The sequence below is a fragment of the Theropithecus gelada genome, chromosome 7a (assembly GCF_003255815.1).
Source record: "Theropithecus gelada isolate Dixy chromosome 7a, Tgel_1.0, whole genome shotgun sequence".
Classification (NCBI taxonomy): Eukaryota; Metazoa; Chordata; class Mammalia; order Primates; family Cercopithecidae; genus Theropithecus; species Theropithecus gelada.
Window position 1 is genome coordinate 434,194 of NC_037674.1, and position 26,405 is coordinate 460,598.

General features: G+C 41.8%; 1 protein-coding gene across 1 annotated transcript in view; it reads left to right on the forward strand.

Moving 5' to 3' along the window:
- LOC112627419 (E3 ubiquitin-protein ligase HERC2-like) overlaps positions 1-26,405 on the forward strand; it is a 213,049-nt gene that overhangs the window by 72,123 nt on the left and 114,521 nt on the right. The window contains exons 4-15 of the mRNA XM_025389651.1: positions 13,512-13,682; positions 14,067-14,170; positions 15,180-15,330; positions 18,367-18,581; positions 18,855-18,987; positions 19,095-19,222; positions 19,315-19,510; positions 22,198-22,331; positions 22,879-23,052; positions 23,130-23,266; positions 23,384-23,535; positions 24,129-24,320. Coding sequence (XP_025245436.1) covers positions 13,512-13,682; positions 14,067-14,170; positions 15,180-15,330; positions 18,367-18,581; positions 18,855-18,987; positions 19,095-19,222; positions 19,315-19,510; positions 22,198-22,331; positions 22,879-23,052; positions 23,130-23,266; positions 23,384-23,535; positions 24,129-24,320 — 1,887 coding nt within the window. The remainder of the gene's footprint in view (positions 1-13,511; positions 13,683-14,066; positions 14,171-15,179; positions 15,331-18,366; positions 18,582-18,854; positions 18,988-19,094; positions 19,223-19,314; positions 19,511-22,197; positions 22,332-22,878; positions 23,053-23,129; positions 23,267-23,383; positions 23,536-24,128; positions 24,321-26,405) is intronic.

Sequence of the window (26,405 nt, forward strand, 5' to 3'; positions counted from 1 at the left end):
GGGCTGTTGGTGTCTTTGGCAGGGAGTGAGTGCAGGGTTCCTGTTGTGGGTCCTTTGTTCTCACGAGGGCAGTGTCCGTTTTCCCCATCTCCTGCTTGCTCAGACTGTTTCCATGTGCAGAGAGACTGGCCTGTTTGGCCTGCAGCTGTGCTGTTTGAGCTGCAGCTGTGCTGTTTGAGCTGCAGCCGTGTAGCCTGTGCTGGCCAGTCTGGCCGCACTCACACAGTTTGCTGATCAGCACTTGAAGTGTGTCCATCGTAGCTGAGACACTGAATATTTTATCTGTTTAATTTTTATTAATTAAAATGCAGGTTTAAAAACTTGATTCCATTATTAGAAAGCATTTAAGTATGTTTAGAATAACTTGGCCATGTGAGTCTACTTCGTCAGCTGTATAGTTTATGAGTCTATATGCAGATCAGATATTTTCAATGCAAATTTCATTGTCCAAATTGAAATGTGCTGCATGTGTAAGCTACCCCGATGGTTTTTGAGGACTTATGAAATAACCTATGTAAAATATCTCAACAATTTTTCTTATATTGATTTCATGTTGAAATGATAATATTTTCAATCTGTTGGGATAAGTATGATGCATTGTTAAAATTATTTTTATTTTTTGAGATGGAGTCTTGCTCTGTTGCCTAGGCCAGAGTACAGTGACATAATCTTGGCTCACTGCAGCCTCTGCCTCTGGGGTTCAAGTGATCCTCCTCCCTCAGCCTCCCCAGCAGCTGGGACTACAGGCGTACACCACCACACCTGGCTGATTTTTGTATTTTTGTGGAGACAGAGTTTACTGTGTTGGCCAGGCTGGTCTCGAACTCCTGACCTCAAGTAGTCTGCCCGCCTTGGCCTCCCAAAGTGCTGGGATTGCAGGTGTGAGCCACCGTGCCTGACCATTATTAAAATGAGTTTTATTTGTGTGTGTGTGTTTTTTTACTTTTATTAATGTGACTAGGAACAATTTTTTTTTCCGCCCGAGATGGAGTTTCACTCTGTTGCCTGGACTGGAGTGCAGCGGCACAATCTCAGCTCATTGCAACCTCTGCCTCCTGGGTTCAAATGATTCTCTTGCCTCAGCCTCCTAAGTGGCTGGGACGTCAGGTGCATGCCACCATACCTGACTAATTTTTGTATTTTTAGTAGAGATGGAGTTTCTGCATGTTGGCTAGGGTGGTCTTGAACTCCCATCCTCAGGTAATCTGCCCGCCTTGGCCTCCGAAAGTGTTGGGTTTACAGGTGTGAGCCACCGCACCTGGCCACATTTATTAATACAACTAAGAACATTTTGAATTGCACCTGTGGCTCCATTGGTGTCCTGGGCAGGTGGCTGTGTGCTGTCCACATAGGTTGTCTCCTGTGTCTTCATCTTCGCTGTGTGTGACTTTTTGGTTCCTTTGGCACGTGGGGTCCTGTGTGGGTCATTGATTCTACAGCAGATTTATAATAAGGATGTACTTACTTAAAAAATACAAAATAAAAAGAATAGAAACAAACATAGTTATCACCTCACAAAATTTTTGGAAAGTAGAAAAAGAAAAATGCATTCACAACTTTTCAGTAGCCAATAGTCCAGGCTGTCTTCATAAGCATGGATAATGTGTCCCTCTCCTGCATGGACAGACACTGTTTTCTCACCTAAGTGTTTGTGATTGAAGGATTCTTGATGTGTTGACTTGGCGGATGCAGTTGTTGAATAGTAGTTTATCTAAAGATTGGAAGAGATTTTTGGAGACATTTCATGTCCTTTTTTCCCTTGGAAAACGTGGGTTGAGGAAATCACTGCTTGCCAAAAATAAGCCGTGAAGTTACATGCTGGCAAGGAGCCACAGAATACCATTTACATTTCAAAATAAAGCGCTGTGAAGTTTTTATAAGTAGTGAACCCCATCAGAATTACACATTGTGATTATGGCTCCAAGTTTTATATTAAATAAAATTTTATTGTATTTTATTACTATCTTTACTCTTTCAGGTGTAGCTTACAAGCTAGATTCTAGACCTGTTTCTTGTGTTACCGTGGGGTTATCCAGGCAGGTTATCAGGTACTGAGGCTGAAAGGTGATGTTGAATGGTGTGGTGAGCCCAGTGAGGGCGCATCCTTGCTGTGTGTGATGAGGGCCTGTGGGTTGCTGTGGGATTCCCAAACCCTGGCTCCTCTGTCTGCTGCTTCGGTCCTTACTCACACTGCTGGTAGTTTTCTCGTGTGAGCCACAGGGCCAAGTGGGATTGACAAGCCTGCTGTCGCATTAGGAACCTGAGTTAAAGTGGAGCTGAAAGCATGTCCTCGCTCTTGGTGTTGTGCAGAGAGCCACTTGTGCTCCTGGCTCAACGGGACAGGTGGAGTGGGTCTGGAACCAGGCCCTGGTTTGGCTCTTCTCCCCTCCATGTTCCCCTGTCCTGTCAGATTTGCTTTCACACTGATATAAGAGTTAACTTTCCTTAGGCCGGGTACGGTGACTCACGTCTATAATCCCAGTGCTTTGGGAGGCTGAGGTGGGCAGATCACAAGGTCAGGAAATCGAGACCATCCTGGGTAACATAATGAAACCCCATCTCTACTACAAAAGAAAAAAAAAATACAAAAATTAGCTGGCCGTGGTGGCGCACGCCTGTAATCCCAGCTACTCAGGAGGCTGAGGCAGGAGAATCGCTTTGACCCGGGAAGCAGAAGTTGCGGTGAGCTGAGATCGTGTCACTACACTCCAGCCTGGCCACAAAGCTAGACTCCATCTCCAAAAAAAAAAAGAAGTTACTTTCCTTAAACACACAAAGTGTTATTTTCCTTTCATAACCTTGGTGGGTTGGCATTGCAGACTCCCATTGCAGACTGTCCCGCAGCCTGACACTCCCATTACCTGCACCATCTCTCCCTTGCTTTCTTGTCTTGTTCTCCTGCCCTTGTTTCTTGGTGTTCTGCTAAGGAACCAGAAACATTGACTGCTCTCCTAACTGTACCTTCTGGGAACGTATGTTTCTTCTCTTTTCTTCTCATCTACCAATGGCTCATGGCTCAAGTCACATCACAGTGTTGGAACTGGAGCCTCTTCTACTTTGTTTGCTGCCGTGCTCTTTGGGCACCTGCTTTGGTCTTCCTTCCCGGACTCCCTGAGCCCTGAGTACCTGCTGCATGGCCCACCCCAGTGCTGCTTGCGAGTAAGGGCTCAAGGTGGACTTGCAAGGCAGATGTGGCAACGCAGGCGAGTCTTGTCTTGAAGAGTAGTATCACATTTCTGTTTGAAATGCAGCTTTGGACAAAAAATAATGACACTGTTTTTTCTTTCTAGAGGGTCAGATATTTCTATATTAGCCTCCTTAAGATTTTAAGTTTCGTTGTCTTAATGTTTACATTCCTTAGACATCGGGTATACAGAAGTACTCCTTTTGAAGCAAGATCCTCTGCAGTTTGGACCACTGCACGCAGCTCCGTAGGCGCACGTTAGTGAGGCACGAGGGCATCATTATCTCTTTTGAGTCTTCCGTGCCCTTCTGCTCCGTTTTGGCTGAGGTTGTGCTTATTGCAGATAAACTGGACACATTTGGGGAGGGAAGCCAGCTGCAGGTCATCTTCATGTATGATCTGTGTTTGTGATGTTAGTTTGTCATGATTTACCCCATCCCTTTTTCTTTTAAATACAAATAACTTGTTTAATTTTGTAATCCTCTTTTTTCCTATGTAGAAACATTGCTTCTCAGACTGTGGCCAGATTGAAGGATGTTGCCCGTCGTATTTCATCATGTCTGGACTTGGAGCAACACAGTCGTGAAAGATCTGCTTCACTGGATTTGTTGCTGCGTTTTCAACGTTTGCTTATTAGTAAACTTTATCCGGGAGAAAGTATTGGTCAGACCTCAGATATTTCTAGTAAGTTGCTTAAAATGTGAAAGTGTCTTGTATGTGATCGAGGCTTAATTTAGGCTTTTCAACGTGTCCATCCTATATGCCCAGATGTGTAGTTGTTATACTACTAAATGCACCAATTTTGAGGCTTCATTTTGCCTCCACTTTTTTGAGTCAGACCCTTCTGTGTTAGCCTCGTTAACATTTTTAATTTTGTTGTCTTAATATTTAAATTCTTTAGACATCAGTAATAGCATCCTGTAAGTTCAGTTTAGTCTTAGAGAAGATTTATCAGGTTTGTTCCTTGTGCTATGGAATGCTGGAGACTGGCATGATGTAGGAAGTAAACAGTGGCAGCCTATTCATATGTCACATGTGGGAGCCAGCTGGGTGGAATGGGAAGAATTGTTGGAGGAAGACTGGGTTTCAGTTACAGCTCTGCTTAATAGTTTAGACATTAGACCAAGTCTGATGGGGCCAAAGACTTCTCACCTGCAGACTTGGGATAATCCCTGAGGCAGCCTGTGAGGATCAAGAATAGAATGGTGTGTAAGTACTCAGTGCTGTGGTCTGATGGGGCCAAAGACTTCTCACCTGCAGACTTGGGATGATCCCTGAGGCAGCCTGTGAGGATCAAGAATAGAATGTGTGTAAGTACTCAGTGCTGTGCACTGTCGAGGGAATGGTTCCCCTCCTCGAGCATCCAGGGCAGCGGCTGGCCCTCCTTCATGAGACTTTCTGTCAAGGATGGAAGGGTCTGCTGCTTCCATTAGTATCTTTGTAGCTGTTTTTTTTCCCCAAAGTAACTTAATTACTTTCTGAAGAGTTAGGCTCTTGTCAATAATGGAAACTTTCAGGTTTTAGTAGATGAGTTGATAGCTTGAAAGAGAAAGAGGTGACCATCTTAAAGACAAGGTCACAAGGACTGAAAAGCTATTAAGAACCACGTAGGAGGCCGGGCGCGGTGGCTCACGCCTGTAATCCCAGCACTTTGGGAGGCCCAGGTGGGCAGATCACAAGGTCAGGAATTCAAGACCAGCCTGGCCAACATAGTGAAACCTCGTCTCTACTAAAAATACAAAAAATTAGCTGGGTGTAGTGGCAGGTGCCTGTAGTCCCAGCTACTCTGAAGGCTGAGGCAGGAGAACTCCGTCTCAAAAAAAAAAAAACTGAAAAGAACCATGTAGGCAGAAAAACTGAAGATGATTTTTTTTTTTTTCTTTTTTTTGAGACGGAGTTTTGCTCTCATTGGCCAGGCTACAGTGCAGTGGCGCAATCTTGGCTCACTGCAACCTCCGCCTTCTGGTTTCAAGAGATTCTCCTGCCTCAGCCTCCCAAGTAGCAGGGATTACAGGCGCCCGCCACCATGCCCAACTAATTTTTTATTTTTTATTTCTAGTAGAGACAGGGTTTCACTGTGTTGGTCAGGCTGGTCTCAAACTGCTGACCTCGTGATCCACCCGCCTCGGCCTCCCAAAGTGCTGGGATTACAGGCGTGAGCCACTGCCCGACAAAACTGAAGATTTTATGGAGCAGAAAAGTGCCTAACTTTGTTTTCTGGGAATAATTTACAAGCTTTTAGGAAACATTTATGTACTAGATATAAAGTTTAAAAAATTTAGAGCTGGGCGTGGTGGTGCATGCCTATAGTTCTAACTACTCAGGAGGCTGACGCAGGAGGATCACTTGAGCCCAGGAGTTCGAATCCAATCTGGGCAACATAGTGAGACCCCGTCTGTAAAACAAAACAAAACAAAACAAAAACTTTAAATTAAATTATGACTTTAGTATTTATACACCCAAAATTTCTAGGTACTCTGTAGTGCAGGGTATAAAACTTGACATAAAAATACTGCCCCTCCAGTTACATGATATAGAAAGAGCCCAAAGACTAAGGGTTAACAGGCTCCTGTTTGAGAAAATTATTATGGGTAAAAGATGTGTAGATGAGAGTAGCATCATGGAGCAGTTAGTTTGTTTATAGAGAAAAGTTTTAATAGTGAAAATGAAAATTTCTCAATCCTTCTTCAAGGTCCAGAGCTAATGGGCGTTGGTTCCTTGCTGAAGAAGTACACAGCCCTTCTGTGCACGCACATTGGAGATATACTGCCTGTGGCAGCCAGCGTTGCTTCTACCAGCTGGCGGCACTTCGCAGAGGTGGCTTGCATTGTGGAAGGGGACTTTACAGGTACCTTTTGTTTCCTGCTTGTGTACATGGTTATTTTAGGAGATAGATGAAAGCTGAAGTGTCTTCTTTCCTGATCAGTCTGCCTGCATTTACTCTCTAAATTTTCTGGTCCTCCTGCCCTTTCACCTTTGTTTTTTTTTAGTTATTGACAGTTCTGTTGTTAAGCCAGCTGGTATGGCACTCATATCACTTTAAATATAATTGGTAATTTAGATTTATACTTCCATTATTGATACGTCAATAATGAGGTCAGAGGTAATTGTCTAATTTTATTTTGACAGCGTAATAAAAATTAGGTACCTCATTAAGGATCTCAAAAATTCTGATACTACCTGGTATGTTTTAACTTTTTGAGGTTAGAGCATTATTTTTTAGTGTTTTTTTCCTGATGATGAACATATCAATAAACATTTAATTTTCTGAATAGGAGACTCTAGTTCATAGTTCTGTGATTGAAATACAGTGTTTTGGAAAATATTTTTGTAAGTTAAAGGGTTCTGTTTGATAGCTATACCGGTCTCGACATAAAATGTAAGATAGTCCTGTAGAAATATGCTGAAGGACAAACATTTCTTATTTTGTGACTTAGCAGAATTTAAACACAGAACAAGTTTACAAATAGCTTTTATAGGATAAATACTTATTTAAATCTTATTATTTCTTAAATGTAGGTGTTCTCCTTCCAGAACTAGTAGTTTCTATAGTGCTTCTGCTCAGTAAAAATGCTGGTCTCATGCAAGAGGCTGGAGCTGTACCTCTGCTGGGTGGCCTGTTGGAACATCTGGATCGGTTCAACCACCTGGCTCCAGGAAAGGAACGGGATGATCATGAAGAGTTAGCCTGGCCTGGCATAATGGGTACGGCATCTTAAAGGACTTTTACTGAGGAAAGTTTTATTGTCCTTGTCTTACCTATTCTTGCCGTTCAATTTGAAAGAATACAAAGGAAGATCAATTCTTTGCCATTTCTACTGATGGTAGTATAAGTGAAAAATGAAGATAATCCAAATCAGAAGAAATGTGGGTCATATATATATTACCCAAATATGTGTGTGTGTGTGTGTGTGTCTGTGTATATATTATCTGTCTGTCTGTCTGTCTATCTATCTATCTTTTTTTTTGACACTACATCTTGCTCTGTTGCCCAGGCTGGAGTGCAGTGTCATGATCTCAGCTCACTGCAACCTCCGCCTCGGGGGCTCGAGTGATTCTCCTGCCTCAGCCTCCTGAGTAGCTGGGACCACAGGTGCATACCACCGTGCCCAGCTTACTTTTGTATTTTCAATAGAGACGGGGTTTCACCATGTTGTCCAGGATGGTCTCGAACTCCTGATCTCAAACGATCCACCCGCCTCTGCCTCCCAAAGTGCTGGGATTACAGGAATGAGCCACTGTGCCTGACTATATTTGGGTTATATTTAAGGAAGATTTTTCCATTAGTAATCCTTGTTAAGTACTGAAATGAAATTTTACGAAGTCCTGGTGCCTCCAGAAGGTGCTGTTGAGGTGGTTATCTGTGGTCCAGCTCAGGAGGCAGAGATCGATACGGGAAGACCCTCCAGAGTCCTCTGGTTGTTTGATGTTAGTGAGATGCGGAATTCCTGGAGTCACCTGAGCACTTCCTGACAGGCATTGCCTGTGGTGCATCCCACATTGGAATGACACTTGTCTTCTCAATGTTTTGAGCTTTGGGTTTTTGAATCTAAGTCACCATGCTTTCTATGGTTCTAGCTTCCTGGACTCAGAATCAGTCAAAATCATGGTTAAACTTTGATTTATATGAAATCTCAAGCTGGGTGGGCTTTTTCTTCTTGTGTTTTAGACCATCATCCCTCTAACATGGGAGCTTAAAACAAGAGGTAGCGGTTGTCCTGAGGAAAACAGCCCCAGGACATTGAACATGGTTTTGTTTTTTTTTGTTTTTTGTTTTTTTAAAAACAATCAGTACTTTCAGCACCGTTCTTCCCCTTTTGTTAAGCAGTGAGCTTACGTAGTCATATGTTATTTTGTCTCTCTACTGTCATACAGTTGAGGTGCATTCATTTGCTCAGATCAGCAACTTACTCACTGTAAAGCCTTTTGAAATTGTGATAAGTAACACATACGCAAAAGTACCCAGTACATTCCTGTAATTGATCACAGAGAGAACCGTGTCACAGCCATTCAAGCCTTAGCCTGGATAATGGCAGGACCCTCCCAAACGCTGACTCATCTCTCTGAAAAGTGCCCTTCCCCCCGGGCTGTGTGGTTGTTGCCACCTTACTTCTGATCATCTTATACTAAGTTCTTGTCCCTACCCAACATCATTTTAATTCTGTCTGTTCTTGGACTTCATATAAGTGGAATTAGACAGTATGTACCTTTTGGTTTCTGAGCTTCACCCTGTTACTGAGTTCTTTCATTTTTATTGCCATAGGTAGTATACTTACGTTCGAATATGCAACAACCTATTCATTCTACTTGTTGATGGAAATGTAAGTTGTTTCCAGGTTTAGGTTAAATTAATATGTTACCATATCCTTCCACCTAGGTGGGAATACAAGCATGCGCCACCATGCCTGGCTAATTTTTCACTTTTTTGTAGAGACACGGTCTCCCTCTGTTGCCCAGGGTGGTCTCAAACTCCTAGGCTCAAGTGATCCTTCCACTTTGGCCTCCCAAAGTGCTGACGTAAGAGGCATGAGCCAGTGTTCCTGCCAATATATTAACATTCTTACATCTGTTTCTTTAATCATGCTTTCTGTTTCTTGGTGGGACTCTTGGTTTGTAGAGGATGCCTTTCATACAGAATGCCAGTTTTCCACAGTGATTGTGCTGCTACTCATCTCCACTGCAAAGTGAGAATTCTCAGTATTCCACCTCTGTGCCAAGACCTAGCATTGCTGGCACTCCCTGTTTGAGCCATTCTGATGGGTGTCACTGGTATCTCATTGTGGTTTCAATTAGCATTTTCTAGATTAATAGTGAGGTTTGATACCTTTTCATATGTACGTTAATCAGTTGGAAATTCTCTTTTGTGAACTGCCAATTCAAGTTCTGTGCCCATTTTTCTATCTGATTATCTTTTTTTCTTTTTAGTCATTCATATGAGTGTTTTTGTATATTTGGGATATGAACTTTTGGCTCTATTTCTCCTGGAGCTTTTTCTCTCACTGAGGCCTGTGTAGTCACTTAAAAGTGTTTTCTGATGAACAGGAGTAATATTAGTGAAATCCAGTTTGTTAACTATTTTAATGGTTGTTCATTTTGTGCCTTAAGAAATCTTTTTCTTACCCAGATTTTCTTTTATACCTTAAAGTTTTATTGTCTTAACTTTCGTGTTAAGAGCTATAGTGCACTTGGACTTGATTTTTGTGCAAGTTATGAGATAGGGGTCACATGTCACTTTTTTCCACAGGCATTTTGTCCGTAGCGTCTTTGTGCCACACCTTTGGGTGAAAAGACTGTCCTTGGTCTCTCTTCTGGGGTGCCACCTTTGTCTGAACCAAGTGATTGTCTATACTTGTGTCTGGTCTGATCTTGCAGCTTTTCCCCTAGTGACTTATTACACTTGCTAGGACCTGTAGTGCATTGTGGAGTAGAAATGGTGACAGTGTGCCTCCTTGCCTTCTTCTTAGTAGCAGAGAAAAAGCTTTCAAGATTTCATACACGAAGTATGATGTTGGTTTTAGGAATTTCTTTGTAAGTGTCTTTGAATCTTAAGGATGTTTTCTTCTGTTTCTGCTTTGTGGTGCGGTTTTAACTGTGATTGGATGTTAAATTTCATCAAATGCTTTTCCTACATTACTTGATGATATAATTTTTTTTTCTATTAAAGTATGAAGTACTGACTTGTCAAATGTTGACTCAGCCTTCCATTTCTGGAATAAAACTACTTTAATCTTAATATTGGTCATATGGATAGATATTTGTGGTCTTGGTCTGCTATTTTTAAAAGACAATTTTCCATCTTTATTTGTAATTTTTCTAGATTTTGCATGTCATTTTCCTTGTAATTTTTTCAGTGACCTGTAATTTTATTTTCTTGTAATGCCCTGCAGCTTACTGTTATTGATAACCACCACCTCTTTACTAACAAGGAAGCTGTAATTCAGGAAGAGGATAGGGCCCATGCAACCTCTGTTAGTTTCCATCTGTCCACCAGAGAACGTTAGCTCATCGAGGGAAATACTGGCTGATGGATACGATAGTAGGAAAATGTAATAGACATTCAGGTTTTGGTAACCAAGGTTGTGCTAGTCTTGTAGAGTGAGTAGGAGAATGTTCCTGCCTATTCTTTTCTTGGAAGGGTTTGTATAAGATTGGTAAAATTTGCCATTTAAGTGTACTGTTCAGTGGCATTAAGTACATTCACATTGTTTTACAGCCATCACTACCGCTCATCTCTAGAACTTTTCATTTTTCTCAACCGAAACTATGTATCCATTAAACACCAATTTTCCCCAGCACCTGGCAACTACCATTCTACTTTCTGTCTCTGAATTTGACTGCTCCAGGTACCTCATATACATGGAACCATACAGTATTTATCCTTTTGGGATTGGCTTATTTCACTTAGCATGTCTTCAAGGTTTATCTGTGTTGTGGAAAGTGTCTGAATGTCCTTACATTTTAAGGTGAAGTCATATTCTGTTATATGAATATATCACATTTTGCTCTCCACCCACCAGCTGATGACACTTGGGTTGTTTCCATCTTTTGGCTATTGTGAATAATGCTGCCATGAATGTGGGTGTGTATATCCATCTGCGTCCTTTCTTTTTCTTATTTTTATTTATTTTTTTTGAGATAGAGCCTTGCTCTGTCGCCAGGCTGGAGTGCAGTGGTACGATCTCGGCTCACTGCAACCTCCATCTCCCGGGTTCAAGCAATTCCCCTGCCTCAGCCTCCTGAGTAGGTGGGAGGGACTACAGGCGTGCGCCACCATGCCCAGCTAATTTTGTGTATTTTAGTAGAGCGAGGGTTTCACCATGTTGGCCAGGATGGTCTTGTTCTCCTGACCTCGTGAGCCCCGCCCACCTCGGCCTCCCAAAGTGTTGGGATTATGGGCGTGAGCCACTGCGCCCGGCCTGCTTTTACTTCTTTTGGGTAGATAGCCAGAGGTAGAATTGGTAGATTATATGGTAATTTTATATTTAATTTTTTTGAGGAGCTGCCATAGTGTTTTTCAGAGTGGCTGCACCATTTTGTGTTCCCATCAGTAGTGTGCAGGAGTTGCAGTTTCTCCACATCCTCACCAACACTTTTTTTTAAAAAAAATAGTAGCCATCAATGGGTGTGAAGTGGTATCTCATTGTGGTTTTGATTTGTATGTCCCTAATGATTAGTGATGTCAAGCATCTTTTCATGTGCTTATTGACCATTTGCATTTCTTTTCTGGAGAAATGTCTATTCAAGTCTTTTGCCCGTGTTTTAATTGGGTTTTTGTCATGTTGGGTTTTAGGAGTTCTTTATGTATTCTGGATAGATAGGATTTGCAATCTGTTTTGCATTCTTTGGGTTGCCGTATCACTCTTGATAGCCTCCTTTGATGCACAGAAGTGTTCGATTTTGATTAAGTCCAACTTACCTGTATTTTCCTTTTGTTGCCTGTGCTGCTTTTGGTGTCCTATTCAAGACATTGTCACCAAATTCAGTGTCATGAAATTTTTCCGCAGTGTGTTCTTTTAAGAATTTTATAGTTTTAGCACTTATTTTTAGGTCTCTGATCAATTTTGAATTAGTTTTTGTGTGTGGCGTAAGGTAAGGGTCTACCTATGTTCTTTTACATGTGTGTGTCTGGATTTCCCAGTACCGTGCATTGAAAAGGCTCTTCTTTCCCCATTGAGTGGGCTTGGCTCCCATGTCAAAAATCATCTGACCAAATACGTGAGGGATTGTTTTTGGGGTCTCCATTCTGTTCCATGTTTCTATATGTTTGTCTGTTCCAGTGCCATACTCTTCTTTATTATTGCTTTCTTTTTTCTTAGGGTTTAATCTGCTATTTTTCTTGCTTTTTGAGAAATGAATACTTATTAGCATAGTGATTTTTTGTAATGTTTATTATGAAAATTTTCTAACATAGATAAAAGTAGAAAAATAGTAAAATGAATCTAGCTTTAACAGGTGAATACGTTCCCCTCCCATACTTCTCTATATTGTTGATTGATTGGATTATTCTAAAGCATAACTCTGTCTTTAAAACATTTTAAGGCATTTTACATCTTAATGATAAGGATTTAAAGAAAACCCTACAATATCATTATCCTGTCTATCTATTAGATTAACAGTGATCCCTTAATCTAACATGCAGTCCGTATTACATTTTCCTGGACTATCTCAAAAATGCCTTTTTTAGGTGGTAATTTTGAATTAGGACCTGAGCATGTTCTGCATATTGGCATTGGTTGACGTATGCTTCTAGTCTCTTTACCCCAACAACATGGCTCCAGGCCCTCCTCTCCCTGTCTCTGATCATACTGTTTTCTTTTTCAAAGAAACAGGTTGGTTATTTTGGAGAACTTCACATTTTCTGAACTTGGTTGATTGCATTCTCATTCTAGACCACCACGTTCTTCTGTTAGTTACATTCGTCTGCTGGTTAGATCTAGAGGTTTGGCTGGATTTGAATGCAGTCTCGTTGGGTCGATGTTATGTCTGGAGTCATGCTGCATGCTTTCTGTTGGCTCAGGAGGCCTGTAATGCTTGGTGGCTCCCCACTTTAGTACTGTGATGCTAGACCAGGGAATTCATGTGTTGCGTGTCCTCTATAAAATCCCCTACCAACCTTGTCCTCTGCTATCTGGTTAGCAGGAGGTACCATTTGTACAGGAAGGACATGATCTAAGCTTGACTTCTTGAACTGCCACTTCCCTTTAACTATTTTTCATAATATTGAGTTGGTATCCTAGCACTTCCAAAGGTGACCACCAGTCAGGTTTTCTTTTTTTGAGTATTTTTATGAACCAATAGACTTTTATTGATTTGGTGTTTCTTCTTTAGCTTTTTCCCCCTAATATACACATTTAAAGGCATAAATGCCCTCAAGCATGCATTTAGTTGTATGTCACCATTTTGATCTGCAGTATTTTTATTATCATTAATTAAACACATTTTCTAATTTCCAGTCATTTTTTCTTAGAATTTTGGGTTACTTCTAAGTGAGCTTTGTAATTTTCAAATATGTGGATGAATATTTTTATTTATTTATTTTGGATGAATTTTTAAAAACCTATTTCTAATTTAACTGCATTGTCGTCAGCACACGTGCTCTGTAAGTTGATTTCTTTGAAATTTGTTGAGATTTGCTCTATGGCCTGGCATGGCCAGATTTGATATTCATGCTGCCTGTGTGTGGTATTGGTTTCAGAGCCAGGTATACATTTCTCTCATTGTGGTTGTGGATTTGTTTATATCTGCTTGTAGTTCTTTCACACAGTTTGTTCTTTTCATTTTACCTGTTGGTTGATCGATGGACTGATTCTGGTTTCTGTATATACAGAGTCATTTTTTACAGGTCAGAACTGTAGAAATAATGAAGAAGTGACGCTTATACGCAAAGCTGATTTGGAGAACCATAATAAAGATGGAGGCTTCTGGACTGTGATTGATGGGAAAGTGTATGATATAAAGGACTTCCAGACGCAGTCATTAACAGGAAATAGTATTCTTGGTGAGATTACACTTCTTATTTCATGGTTAAAAGTTATAGCCTGTGTCATTTTAAGCAGAGTATTTGGCTTATAAATGATTTCTTTAGTTTTGTGCCAGCCCCCACATATTTTAATGTATCTATGGCTTTGATGTCTGTCTTATCAACAAATTCAGCACATTTGAAGAATTTCCTATCATTATGCATTTTTTGTTTTAAGACTTGGAACTCATTTCAAGTTCTGAGTTGGCCCAGGCAACCCTGAGAGACAGTGGGAGGTCATTATACTCTGGTAACCCTCACTTTTGAGTTAAGCGCCTAACTTATTTCCTACTCACTGTTTCTCCTATAGCTCTTCAGGCAAATTGAACTGAACTCATGTTGCTTTTTCCCTTTTTGTTTCAGCTCAGTTTGCAGGGGAAGACCCAGTGGTAGCTTTGGAAGCTGCTTTGCAGTTTGAAGACACTCGGGAATCCATGCATGCGTTTTGTGTTGGCCAGTATCTGGAGGTGAGGCTATATGCCTTGAGTGACGCAGAGGATAGCAAGGGGATACCCTCTGTGTGGTTTGTGACAGGAATATTTGGATCCAGAAGTACTGATATCTGTGTCTTTTGGGGGGCATTAGGGATAAATATAAAGATCCTTTAGAAGTTTTGTCCTAAATGAATTTACATTTATTCATGTTAAGATCTGTGATGTACTGGTCTTGAAAGATTGTTTTTTAAATAATCAATTTGAGAAATATAGACAGTGTTCCACAAGAAAAGAGGTTAAACTTTGTTTGGTCTTATGTAGAAATTTGGAATGGCTTATTATCTTGCGGTATGTATATTTTGGGAAGAACTATGCAGAAGTGTAATTCTTGGCAATAGAAATATGTCCTTCCTATGTATTCATGAACACATAGAATTTATATATTGGGATTAGCTTTCCAGATATCCATAGGTAATAAAATGTATTAAATGCCATTAGGGCAGGGCTTAAAGCATTTTATGAAGAGGAGAATTAACTTTGCTGTAAGTATCTTCTGTGACTGGAAAAGTTGAACTCTTGCTTTTTTCAGAGTTTGATTTTTGTTAGAATAAATTTCATTTCCTCCACATGTGTGGTCACAGTCCACTAATACTTGTCATCGAACACTTGTCGTGTCATAGTTTTGTTGCCCAGTGTGTTCCTTATGCATGTAACAATTCATTATATTTTCTGAAGCATGGTGTACAGTCACTTTGGAAATTGACTCCTAAGGAATATTTCAGCCAAATCATGTGTCTGTGCTTTAGTTTTTCTACATAGGGCTGTGCAGTTGCTGCCTGCTTTCTAGGGCGTGTGGGTTTCTGTGGCATCTGCTGTTACTTGGGCACAGCAGCATCGACTCGTTACAGGATGGAGGGGCAGAACACCCAGAGCACCCCTGGGCTCACATGGTGGTACAGCTGCAGGACACAGCTGTCCTTTTAGTTTTATGTTTTTAATTAATTCTGTTTCCTCAGATTGATGATGAAATTTATTTTTCCAGCCTGACCAAGAAGTTGTCACCATACCAGATCTGGGAAGTCTCTCTTCACCTCTGATAGACACAGAGAGGAATCTGGGCCTGCTTCTTGGATTACACGCCTCCTATTTAGCAATGAGCACACCGCTGTCTCCTGTTGAGATTGAATGTGCCAGTAAGAAAATCTTTGCTGTTTGCTGATTAGCAGATTATTTTTTTTGAACTGTAAGTGCCATTAAGAGTGGGAGAGGGCCAGGCACAGTGGTTCTTGCCTGTAATCCCAGCACTTTGGGAGGTTGAGGCAGGTGAATTGCTTGAGGTCAAGAGTTTGAGACCAGCCTGGGCAACATGGCAAAACCCCATCTCTACAAAAAATACAAAAATTAGCCAGGCATGGTGGCACGTATGTGTAGTCGCAGATACTCAAGAGGCTGAGTTACTAGGATCGCTTGAGCCTGGGAGGTTGAGGCTGCAGTGAGTTGTGATCATACCACTGCACTCCAGCCTGGGTGGCACAGCAAGACTCTCTCTTTAAAAAAGTAGGAGATGGGCCGGGCGCGGTGGCTCAAGCCTGTAATCCCAGCACTTTGGGAGGCCGAGACGGGCGGATCACGAGGTCAGGAGATCGAGACCATCCTGGCTAACACGGTGAAACCCCGTCTCTACTAAAAAATACAAAAAACTAGCCGGGCGAAGTGGCGGGCGCCTGTGGTCCCAGCTACTCGGGAGGCTGAGGCAGGAGAATGGCGTAAACCCGGGAGGCGGAGCTTGCAGTGAGCTGAGATCCGGCCACTGCACTCCAGCCTGGGCGACAGAGCCAGACTCAGTCTCAAAAAAAAAAAAAAAAAAAAGTAGGAGATGGCCAGGTGGTGGCTCATGCCTGTAATCCCAGCAATTTGGGAGGCTGAGGCAGGTGAATCACCTGAGGTCAGGAGTTTGAGACCAGCCTGGTCAACGTGGTGAAACCCCATGTCTACTAAAAATGCAAAAATTAGCTGGGCATGGTGACGGGCGCCTGTAATCCCAGTTACTCGGAAGGCTGAGGTAGGAGAATTGCTTGAACACAGGAGACAGAGGTTATAATGAGCCGAGATCACGCCACTGCACTGTAGCCTGGGTGACAAGAGCAAGACTCCGTCTCAAAAAAAAAGAAAAAAAGTGGGAGAGGAGGATTCAACACAGTGATGATGATAAAAAAAAAAATAATAATAAGGATAGTGAGACTCAATCCGGTAGAAACAGCTGTGAGTGGCTGTCATTTGCCCTCATGGTCTGTTGCTGCAGAGGAAGCTAAAAAGTGTGCAGGAATGTGTACCCGTCTACCCTGTGGTGGTCTCACATATTTGCAGCCTCTGCCTGATGGGCGCAGCATGGCTTTTGTCGCTCTACATGCCCAGAAGTTGCACAGAATGTGGATCAGCTGTCCTCTCAGGGGACAGCATTCTATTTGAGGACTGTGTTTTTACCAGACCAGACTCAAGTCACTTATATTTCAGGATGGCAACCTTTGTAACCACCTAAAATAATAAGTTTCTTCCTGTCTCCTAACATGGGTTTACATTTTTCTTCATGTAGTTGTGCATTTCCCATCTGTCTGTCTATCCATCCATGTGAGCAGCTTCTGTTGAGCAGTCGCCTGGTGCAGTTACCACGCTAGGTGTTTGGGATGCAGGGATGGATAGGACACGCCTCCACTTTCAGCTGCTGCTTGTTGATGAGCCAGCATTCTAAGCAGGTCACGTTACAGGGTGGTGAATGGTGAAATGGAGACATTCATACATGGTTCTGGGAGAAGAAAGGCTTCACATGGGCAGCAGTCCTGAAATTGCGTGAGGGAGCGTTCTGGACAGAAAACACGGGTGTCAAGGGCACTGCTGAGAGGAGCAGGGCTTTCCTGCTGCTTGTGAGAGTGGGTGTGGCAGAAGGCTGGTGGGGAAGGAAGATCTTGGTGCCCACACAGCCCCCCGTTGGGTGGACCTTTGTGCAGTGCTGGGTGCTGGACTGCCTGTGGTGCCCTCTGAGGTGGCAGCTTCCCTCCCTCCTCCTTGAGGCTCGTTGCTTGCCAGAAGATGGGCTTTGCTTAAATTGGCAAGGAGGGCAGGGCTGGTGAGCTCCAGGGCAAAGGGTGCCATGGGCCCTGGCAGGTGGGTCCGATCCACAGGAGGATCAGAGGCTTATCTTGGAGCAGTAAGGAGGGGCTGTCCTGTGCTTAAAGAGAGGGGGCCAGGGAGAGTCGGCACTGGATTTGTGTTTCAGAAGAACGCATGTGGTGGGTTGGGGAATGATCCTGAGTGCTCTAAAATCTTAATGTCCAGTAAAAGAACACTAAGTGCATCCCCACTTTGATGGCTTGGATTTGGAGCAGTATTTGATAACACCGATCGTTAATGGAGATCTGTAGTGGTGCACATACTAATTTTGTGTGTTTGTGCTGCTCCCTCAAGTTACCATAGGCAGTTGTAGTTGACATTCACACTGGCTGATCCCATGCCTTGCACTACGCACAGGTCTCCTTTCCAGTCCATTAGCCCTCCCATCTCTAAGGATCTATCCTTCATTAAAGATTGTGTTTGTTAAATATTTTCTTCTTTTCATTCCTTTATAAGTGGTCTAGGAATACATAGCCTACCCTGAGGATGTAATTCTTTGTGGAAACCCTTCAGATGTGCTGTTCCCTGCCTGGATACTCAGCGTCTTGGTCTTATTCCCCATCTTAGCTCAGTTATTGCTTCCACAAGTCCCTTACTGACCCTCAGAACAGCAGTGGTCTGTCTTCCAGTCTCCCTGGTACCCCCACAGTCATCCGTTGCACACAGTTTCGGACCTGAAATCCTGTGATTAGTTGTGTCAGCGGTGCCCTTTGCTGCCCTCCCTGTTACAGTGTGCAACTCAGTCTTCACACGGTATCTGTGGAACCCGGCAGCTGCAGGCAGAGCACAGGTATCCAGTGAATGTTGGGCTGGGACTACGATCCTGAGTTCCAGTGCCATGCCTGAGGCGTGTGGAATCACCAGGAGTGTGTTCACGTAGATAGAGGAATTATAAGTCAACCTGTGTAAACATGTTAGGTGGAGCTCTTTCATATGAATGATGCTGAATTTCACCTTCTAAATTGAGTGATCAGTTGAGCATCTTTTTTTTTCTTTTTTTAGTATTTATTTTGAGTTGTGCACTTGAGTTTCTCTTTCATGTTTGCGTGTGCATTTTCTAGAGTGGCTTCAGTCATCCATCTTCTCTGGAGGCCTGCAGACTAGCCAGATCCACTACAGCTACAACGAGGAGAAAGATGAGGACCACTGCAGCTCCCCCGGGGGCACACCTGCCAGCAAATCTCGACTCTGCTCCCACAGACGGGCCCTGGGGGACCATTCCCAGGCATTTCTGCAAGCCATTGCAGACAACAACATTCAGGATCACAACGTGAAGGTGAGCTAGGCCTCCCCCCACTGCCACCTCAGTGCTCTGTTTATCTGAGGACTTTGACATAGGAATACTTATGTGCTCTTTGGTTAACATAGCAGAGGCGTTGTTTCATGTATTATTTGGAGGGTTTTGAGGTGAGAACCTGATTCTGTTAACATGCTAGTGAGGCTTCAGAAGCATTACTGATTGCAAGTGTGTCAGAAGCTGTGGCATGTTTAAGATTTGTGAAGACTCTCTGGGCGGCCCTGAAGTTACCTCCCGCTGTTTCTGTTGCAGGACTTTTTGTGTCAAATAGAAAGGTACTGTAGGCAGTGCCATCTGACCACACCGATCACGTTTCCTCCGGAGCATCCCGTGGAAGAGGTCGGTCGCTTGCTGTTATGTTGCCTCTTAAAACATGAAGATTTAGGTATGGAGCTCAATATCTGTGTACTTTAGCTATACTGCAGATTCCTCGACTAACCTGCGGTATGTATTCATTCTTTCCCTGCGCTTCTTTTAAATGTCTTTTTACAGGTCATGTGGCATTATCTTTAGTTCATGCAGGTGCACTTGGTATTGAGCAAGTAAAGCACAGAGCGTTGCCTAAGTCAGTGGTGGATGTTTGTAGAGTTGTCTACCAAGCAAAATGTTCGCTCATTAAGGTGACAGATTTTAATTCTTTTTATTCTGTGCTTTGCAGACAGTTGCTGAAATATTTGTTGTTAAAGTTGTCTTTTCCTGGTTAACTTTGCAGACTCATCAAGAACAGGGCCGTTCTTACAAGGAGGTCTGCGCTCCTGTCATCGAACGTTTGAGATTCCTCTTTAATGAATTGAGACCTGCTGTTTGTAATGACCTCTCTATAATGTCTAAGTTTAAATTGTTAAGTTCTTTGCCCCGTTGGAGGAGGATAGCTCAGAAGATAATTCGAGAACGAAGGAAAAAGAGAGGTAAGAATGTAAAAGGACAGAAGATACTGTTAAAGCGTGTGCTTCACCCTGCTTTGTTGGATCTGTGATTTCAGAGTGAAGTTTCTCTACTGTTGATTCCATGTGACGTTTCTACCTGCTGCCATCATTTTTATGTATAGTTATGATTAAATGCAGAAATCTCGCTTATTTTTCCAAGAGATCTATGAGGCAGTTTAGGAATTGAGTGTGGTATGATTTGGTTACTAGTAAATTGATGTTGAAAACCTAAATAATCTTTACTAAATTGATGGGGACAAGGAAGTATTTTTATTAGTTGTCCTGGTAATGAGATATAATGGGAACATTTAAACTTACGGCCATTCTTCTAAAGAAATGTTTTCTGTTGGGAAATATTGAGTATTCTGATATGTGGAGAATTAGAAAGGGAAGCTAAAAGAGTTACTGACGTTTTCCTGGAAGTGGCTATGTAAGGGTCAGAAAGGTCTTGTTGCATTAAATCCAAATTTGAGTAAAAATGCTTAGAAATTATAAAATAGTTTAGAATTTAGTCACTTGTGATTACAAATAAACTACAGAAATTTCTGATTATATTCTTTTTTTTTTCTTTTGAGACGGAGTCTTGCTCTGTCACCAGGCTGGAGTGCAGTGGCACGATCTCAGCTCACTGCAACCTCCGCCTCCCAGGTTCAAGCGATTCCCCTGCCTCAGCCTTCCAAGTAGCTGGGATTATAGCCAAGTGCCACCACGCCCAGCTAATTTTTGTGTTTTAGTAGAGACGGTTTCACCATGTTGGCCGAGATGGTCTTGATCTCCTGACCTCATGATGTGCCTGCCTCGGCCTCCCAAAGTGCTGGGATTACAGGCGTGAGCCATCGCGCTCGGCCTCTGATCATATTCTTATGACTTATACTGATTTACTCTCAAACCTGCTTATTGAACAGTATTAATTACTGAGTTTCTGATGGGCATTTTGAACAATAAGCTTATGAAAGACTGAAGTGTTTTAGAAGCCATCTAAGTTGATTGTTCTGAACAAACCCTACACCGTAACAGCCTGTCTGCATCCAGTGAGTGCTCCGAATCAGGCAGTCACAGCAGTCACGCTGCTGCGATTCCTTTAACCCAGGCACACAGGAACTCAGCCCGGACCCAGAGACAGGCCTGTCTCAGCATGAGGGAGAGAGACTCCACCATTTGCCATCTCATATCTGTGGGTTCTGAGCCCACACTGTCACTTTTAGAGTTTCTTGTGGGTTTATAGATTTATTGTGCGTTGTTTCAAGCTGGTTTTCTTTTTCTTTTTTTGGAAATTAAGTAACTTATAAAGATTAAGTGATTAATATTCCTGTTGCTGTGTCAGGGATCCCCAAGCCCTGTCTCAGGCTTAATGATTCACTAAAAGGACTCAGAAGAGCTGTTATACTCACAGCTGTGGTTTTTTACTGCAAAAAGGATACAGATTAAGATTAGCAAAGGGAAGGGTACTTAGAGGGAAGTCCAGAGAAAACTAGGCACAAGCTTCTGGTGTTTCTCCCCAGTGGCGTCGTTTGGATGTGCTTTGCTTTCCCAGCAACAGTGTGTCACATCATGTGTGAAGAGCTGTTAACCAGGCCAGCGCACCTGAGCCTTGAGTCTAGAGTTTTTATTGGGGGCCAGTCACAAGCACAGGCAGTGCCCATGTGACTGACCTCAATTACTTAGACTCTGGTGCCTCAGCGCAAAAACAAATGGTCCCCCTAGAGTCACGTCATTAGCATAATCTACCTGCCCGACTACTGCCACAAGGTCCTGGGTGTCAGGTGTACCAAAAAACTTACCAGGCAGGATATTCCAAGGACTCAGAGCTCAGCTCCTAGAAGAAGGACCCATCCTGAAGGGACAGACCTTCCTTGGGCATTTGCAGGGTTTGAGCAGCCCCAGCCTGCTATGTTAACTCTTCACTGCCCAGGTGTGTTATCATGTTGCTTATTTTTTATATTATATGCTGAGGAAATTTAGACCAAAAATTTTAAAAGAGATAAAATATAGGGAGGAAATTCCACATATCACAATGAATTCAATTGATTTAGTTACACACTAACAGAACCCCTGAACTGGACCAGGGTGGACAAGCCAGGAACTGTGGGCCAAATTCCACCTCTTGTTTGCTTTGTGTTGGCCAGGTACTAAGACCTTTTTTTTTTTTTTCCAGTTTGAAATTGTTTTTTAAAAATTAGAAGAAGTATATTATTTTTGACACATGAAAATGACATGAAGTTAAAATTGTAGCACCATAAATAAAGTTTTATGGGAGCACAGCCATACCTCTTGTTTTATTTGTGGTTACTTTTTGTGCTACAGCAGCAGAGTTGAGTATTTGCAATAGACTGCATGGCCTGAAAGACTCAAACGTTCACCCGCCAGCGCTTGAGGAAGAGCTCGCTCTGAAAGACTCAAGCGTTCACTATCTGGCGCTTGAGGAAGAGCTCGCTGGCCGCCGGGCTTCCCTGGCTTCGGGGCTTCTCCCCGTGTCGCACTCTCAGTTTGTCTTTTTGTTCTGCCGTGGTGGTCATTTCACTTTTGTGGTTTGAGCATTGCAATTTATAATGATGTTCACATGTTTATTTGAATGAAATATTTGTCCTTCATGCAAATCTAAATATTTCTTAATTTAAAATTATATTTAAGTGTATGATTTTTATAGAAAATGATGTTTTAAAATACAGTTCCTAAGAAGCCAGAATCTACGGATGATGAAGAAAAAATTGGAAATGAAGAGAGTGATTTAGAAGAAGCTTGCATTTTGCCTCATAGTCCAATAAATGTGGACAAGAGACCCATTGCAATTAAATCACCCAAGGTGCAGTATTTTCTGTGATTCTGAGGTTAGCTGAATAGAGTCATAGCACGTAGCACAGGAATCCCCAAGTCTTGTACCTCTCTACCTGAGCGTCTGGAGGGAGGAACGGGTGGTGGTTAGAAATACGGCCCCAGGGATGCTTCATGAACTGGACTTATGATGTCCTGGTCAGAGCTGTAGCTGGAGAAGGGTTTCCTTTTATTTTTGGTACTAGATTGTGTCATTAATTATTCACCATTCATTCCTTAACTATATTCTTTGTTCCAGAAACAGTGCTGGGCACTGTGGTTATTAATATGAACCATCACTTAATTTTGTATGCCAAGCTAGCCTGTTCCAACATGTATTAGTATAGAGATTATAAATTCACTTATAAGTATATTTATAGCATAGTTTTAAAACCATGTATTACTTACTAAATTTAACATATTTTAACCAATTTAAACCTGTGAGCATTGTTTATTTATATTTTACTTGAATAACTTTTAGAGCACAGTTTAATATTAAATAGGATAGACTGATGATGAAAATTGGTTTCCTCTGTTAGGACAAATGGCAGCCGCTGTTGAGTACTGTTACAGGCGTTCACAAATACAAGTGGTTGAAGCAGAATGTTCAGGGTCTTTATCCGCAGTCTCCACTCCTCAGTACAATTGCTGAATTTGCCCTTAAAGAAGAGCCAGTGGATGTGGAAAAAATGAGAAAGTGCCTACTAAAACAGGTAAAATTTGAAGAGAAATGCTTCTGTGCATTGGGTAATGTATATAACACTTAACTGTATGCATTGATATTTTGCAGTTGGAGAGAGCAGAGGTTCGCCTGGAAGGGATAGATACAATTTTAAAACTGGCAAGCAAGAATTTCTTACTTCCATCTGTGCAGTACGCGATGTTTTGTGGATGGCAAAGACTTATTCCTGAGGGAATCGATATAGGGTAAAACGTTATCCTGTTTTTTTCATAATTAAGGAAGCTGTGGCAACAAAATGTTGTTCTGTAGTAGTTAGAAGTCTGGCAGTGTCCCGAGTCAAATTCTTTATCTTTATTTGAAAGGGAACCTCTTACTGATTGTTTAAAGGATGTTGATTTGATCCCCCCTTTTAATCGGATGCTGCTGGAAGTCACCTTTGGCAAGCTGTATGCTTGGGCTGTTCAGAACATTCGAAATGTTTTGATGGATGCCAATGCCAAATTTAAAGAGCTTGGTGAGTCAACAATTGCATCAATGTTATTTTATATTTTGGCTTTAATTATGTGTAGTGGAAACTTGCAAATGCCAATTTTTGCTTTTGAGAAGACTTTAATAACTTTGTACTTGTATTTCAGCTTTCTCAGATTTTAAACAAAACTTTAAAATTTAGCAGGAGACACAATGTTGAAGTACTCTAGTATAACATTTTTACATTTTGACATTTTTATGTGTATCACCACATACCCTAAAGTGTCTGTGTCCTATATTAATATTATTTCCTGGATAGTTTGAGCATTACAGAGAGTTGATTGGATTGGTTTTGTGGATGAAAAGCGAGACATAACTTTCATATTTGAAATGGAAGGAATGGAATAGGGCACCAGGGTATTCGGAGAGCAACATGCTAAGTCCTGTAGACAGATGGAACAACCTGTGCTTGGAGTGCAGGGGATAGGCTCATTGTGCAGCATGACAGAGCTGCACACTCTGTGGAAATCCACTGAAAAATAGATGTTTAAAGTAATCGCCAATGCTTTCTGCATTACGTTTATTCTTGTATCTTGTATCCATGCACAAGAAATGTAAGTAGGTGCCAATGCTCATTAGGTATCCAGCCGGTTCCCCTGCAAACCATTACCAATGAGAACCCGTCAGGACCGAGCCTGGGGACCATCCCACAAGCCCGCTTCCTCCTGGTGATGCTCAGCATGCTCACCCTGCAGCACGGTGCAAACAACCTCGACCTCCTGCTCAATTCCGGCACGCTGGCCCTCACGCAGACGGCGCTTCGCCTGATTGGTAGGTCTGCACCGGCTTGAGAGCCTTTGGGAAAACATCAAGATTTTGCTTTGATGTCTTTCTTTTTTTTTTGTTTTAAAACTTTTTGTAAATTATGGTAAGACACAAATAGCAGAAAGTGTACCATTTTAACGTCGCAATTCAGCAGTATTAAATACATTCACACTTTTCTAGAGTCATCACCACCATCTAGTTGTAGAATTTTTTCATCACTATAAATGCACCCCATTTAGCAATCAGTCCTGACTCCCCTGCCCTCCAGCCTCTAGGAGTCACAAATCTGCTTTCTCTGTCTATGGATTTGCATATCCTGGATATTTCATATAAATGGAATCATACCAGTTGTGGCCTTTGTGTCTGGGTTATTTCATATCAGTACTTTATTTTTATTGCTGAAAAAGACTTCCTTGTATGAATATATAACATTTTGTTTATTCATTTATCTGTTGATGGACATTTGGGTTGGTTTTGCCTTTTCACTTGTGAATAGTGCTGCTAGGAACGTTTATATACAAATACTTGTTTGAACACTTGTTTCTAGTTCTTTTGATTATACACCTAGGACTGGAATTACAGGGTCATATGGTACAACTATGTGTAACTTACTAAGAAACTACCAAACTTTTCCACAGTGTGATATCATTTTACATTCCCACCACCAGTGGACAGGATTCCTGGGTTCCAGGGTTCCAGTTTCTCTACTTCCCTGCCAACACAAACACTATTTTTTGTGGGATTTCTTTTTTTTTTTTTTTTTGGATTAAGGCCATCCTAGTGGGTGTGAAGTGGTATCTCATTGTGATTTTGATTCGCATTTCACTGATGATGAATGATGATTGAGCTTCTTTACATGTTTGCGCTTGTTGGCCATTTGTATATCTTCTTTGGAGAAGTGTCTATTCAAGTCCCTTTCTCCTTATTTTTTATTTTATTTTTTTGAGACAGAGTCTCACTCTGTCGCCCAGGCTGGAGTGCAGTGGCACAATCTTGGCTCACTGCAACCTCTACCTCCCGGGTTCAAGTGATTCTCATGCCTCAGCCTCCCAAGTAGCTGGGATTATAGTCACACACCACCACACCTGGCTAATTTTTGTATTTTTAGTAGAGATGGGGTTTCGCCATGTTGGCCAGGCTGGTCTCGAACTCCTGACCTCGGGTGATCTGCCCGCCTCAGCCTCCCAAAGTGCTGGGATTACAGGTCTGAGCTACTGCGCCCAGCCCCTTTGTCCTTTTTAAATAGGGTTGTTTGTCATCTTTTTGTTGTATCAATAAATGCACTATATAAGTGTACCAAACAAATAAAGAAGAATTAACACCAGTCCTCAGACTCTTTAAAAATTTCGTGTATCCTAGACCTTCACAGATCTGTAGACCTTTATCAGATATATAATTTGAGGATATTTTCTCCTGTTCTCTGGATTGTATTTCCTTTGATACAGAAGTTTTTTATTTTGATGAAGTTCAGTTTATCTGTTTTTCTTTTATCATCTGTGCTTTTGATATCACATCCAAAAAGCCATTTCCAAATACAAGATTGATGAAGATTATCCTCATGTTTTCTTCTGTAAGTTTTATAGTTTTAGCTCTTATATTTAGATCTTTGGTCCATTTTTAGGTAATTTTTTTTACACCGTGTGAGGTAAGAGTCTAACCTTTTTCTTTTGATTATCTGATTGTTTCAATACCACTTGTTGAGGACTGTTCTTCCCTGAAGTTCTCAGTACCCTTGGCAAAAATCAGTTGGCTGTAGGTACTTAGATTTACTTCTGGACTCTCAATTACATTATCACATTCTATATGTCGATAATTATGTGGGTACCACACTGTTTTGAACATCGTAGTTTTGTACTGTTTTAGCATTGAGAAGTGTGTTTTCTTTCTCAAGATTATTTTGGCTTCTTTGGGTCCCTTGCATTTTCATATGAACATCAAGGCTGGCTTTTCCATATCTGCAAAAAAGACCATTGGGATTTTTGCTAGGGATTGAATCTGTAGATTGTTTTGGGGAATAGTGCCATCTTAGCAATGTTAACATCCATTCTCTGAATGTGGAATGTCTTTCCATTTATTTCTTTCCTCTTTAAT